General features: G+C 49.7%; 1 protein-coding gene across 1 annotated transcript in view; it reads right to left on the bottom strand.

The window, feature by feature from the left end:
• SCD (stearoyl-CoA desaturase (delta-9-desaturase)) overlaps window positions 1-354 on the bottom strand; it is an 18,304-nt gene that overhangs the window by 9,509 nt on the left and 8,441 nt on the right. The window contains exon 3 of the mRNA XM_010146114.1: window positions 270-354. This exon is cut by the window's right edge and continues 5 nt beyond it. Coding sequence (XP_010144416.1) covers window positions 270-354 — 85 coding nt within the window. The remainder of the gene's footprint in view (window positions 1-269) is intronic.

Genomic DNA, 354 nt, shown 5'->3' with positions numbered 1-354 from the left:
ATTCCTGCTTTGGAGAGTTTTCCTACCCCTGGTGTTGGTCAACAGTCCTCTCCCCATCTAGTTTGTCTCACCGTCACCTTGTAATGGGACAAGGTGAAGACAATGAGACAGACTCTAGCACTGCAGTGTTAGATAGAAAGAGTAGGTTGTTTCCTAACAAGAGGTAGTAGGAGAGAGGAATCTTCATCAGCTTGTGTCCCGTATCTGAGACAGTGATTCAGGGGAGCACTTCCTCCTGAGGACTAGTGACACGCTGAGGAGATGTTTACCTGAAAGGCTATGGAGTTTGCAATGGTCAAGAAGATCCGCAGGGGCAGCGTGGCTTTGTAGGACCGATGGCTCCAGAGGCGGTGA

Source organism: Buceros rhinoceros, unplaced genomic scaffold (genome assembly GCF_000710305.1).
Source record: "Buceros rhinoceros silvestris isolate BGI_N320 unplaced genomic scaffold, ASM71030v1 scaffold8142, whole genome shotgun sequence".
NCBI lineage: Eukaryota > Metazoa > Chordata > Aves > Bucerotiformes > Bucerotidae > Buceros > Buceros rhinoceros.
Note: the sequence above shows the minus strand (reverse complement) of the source record. Positions and strands in the feature narration are given on the sequence as shown.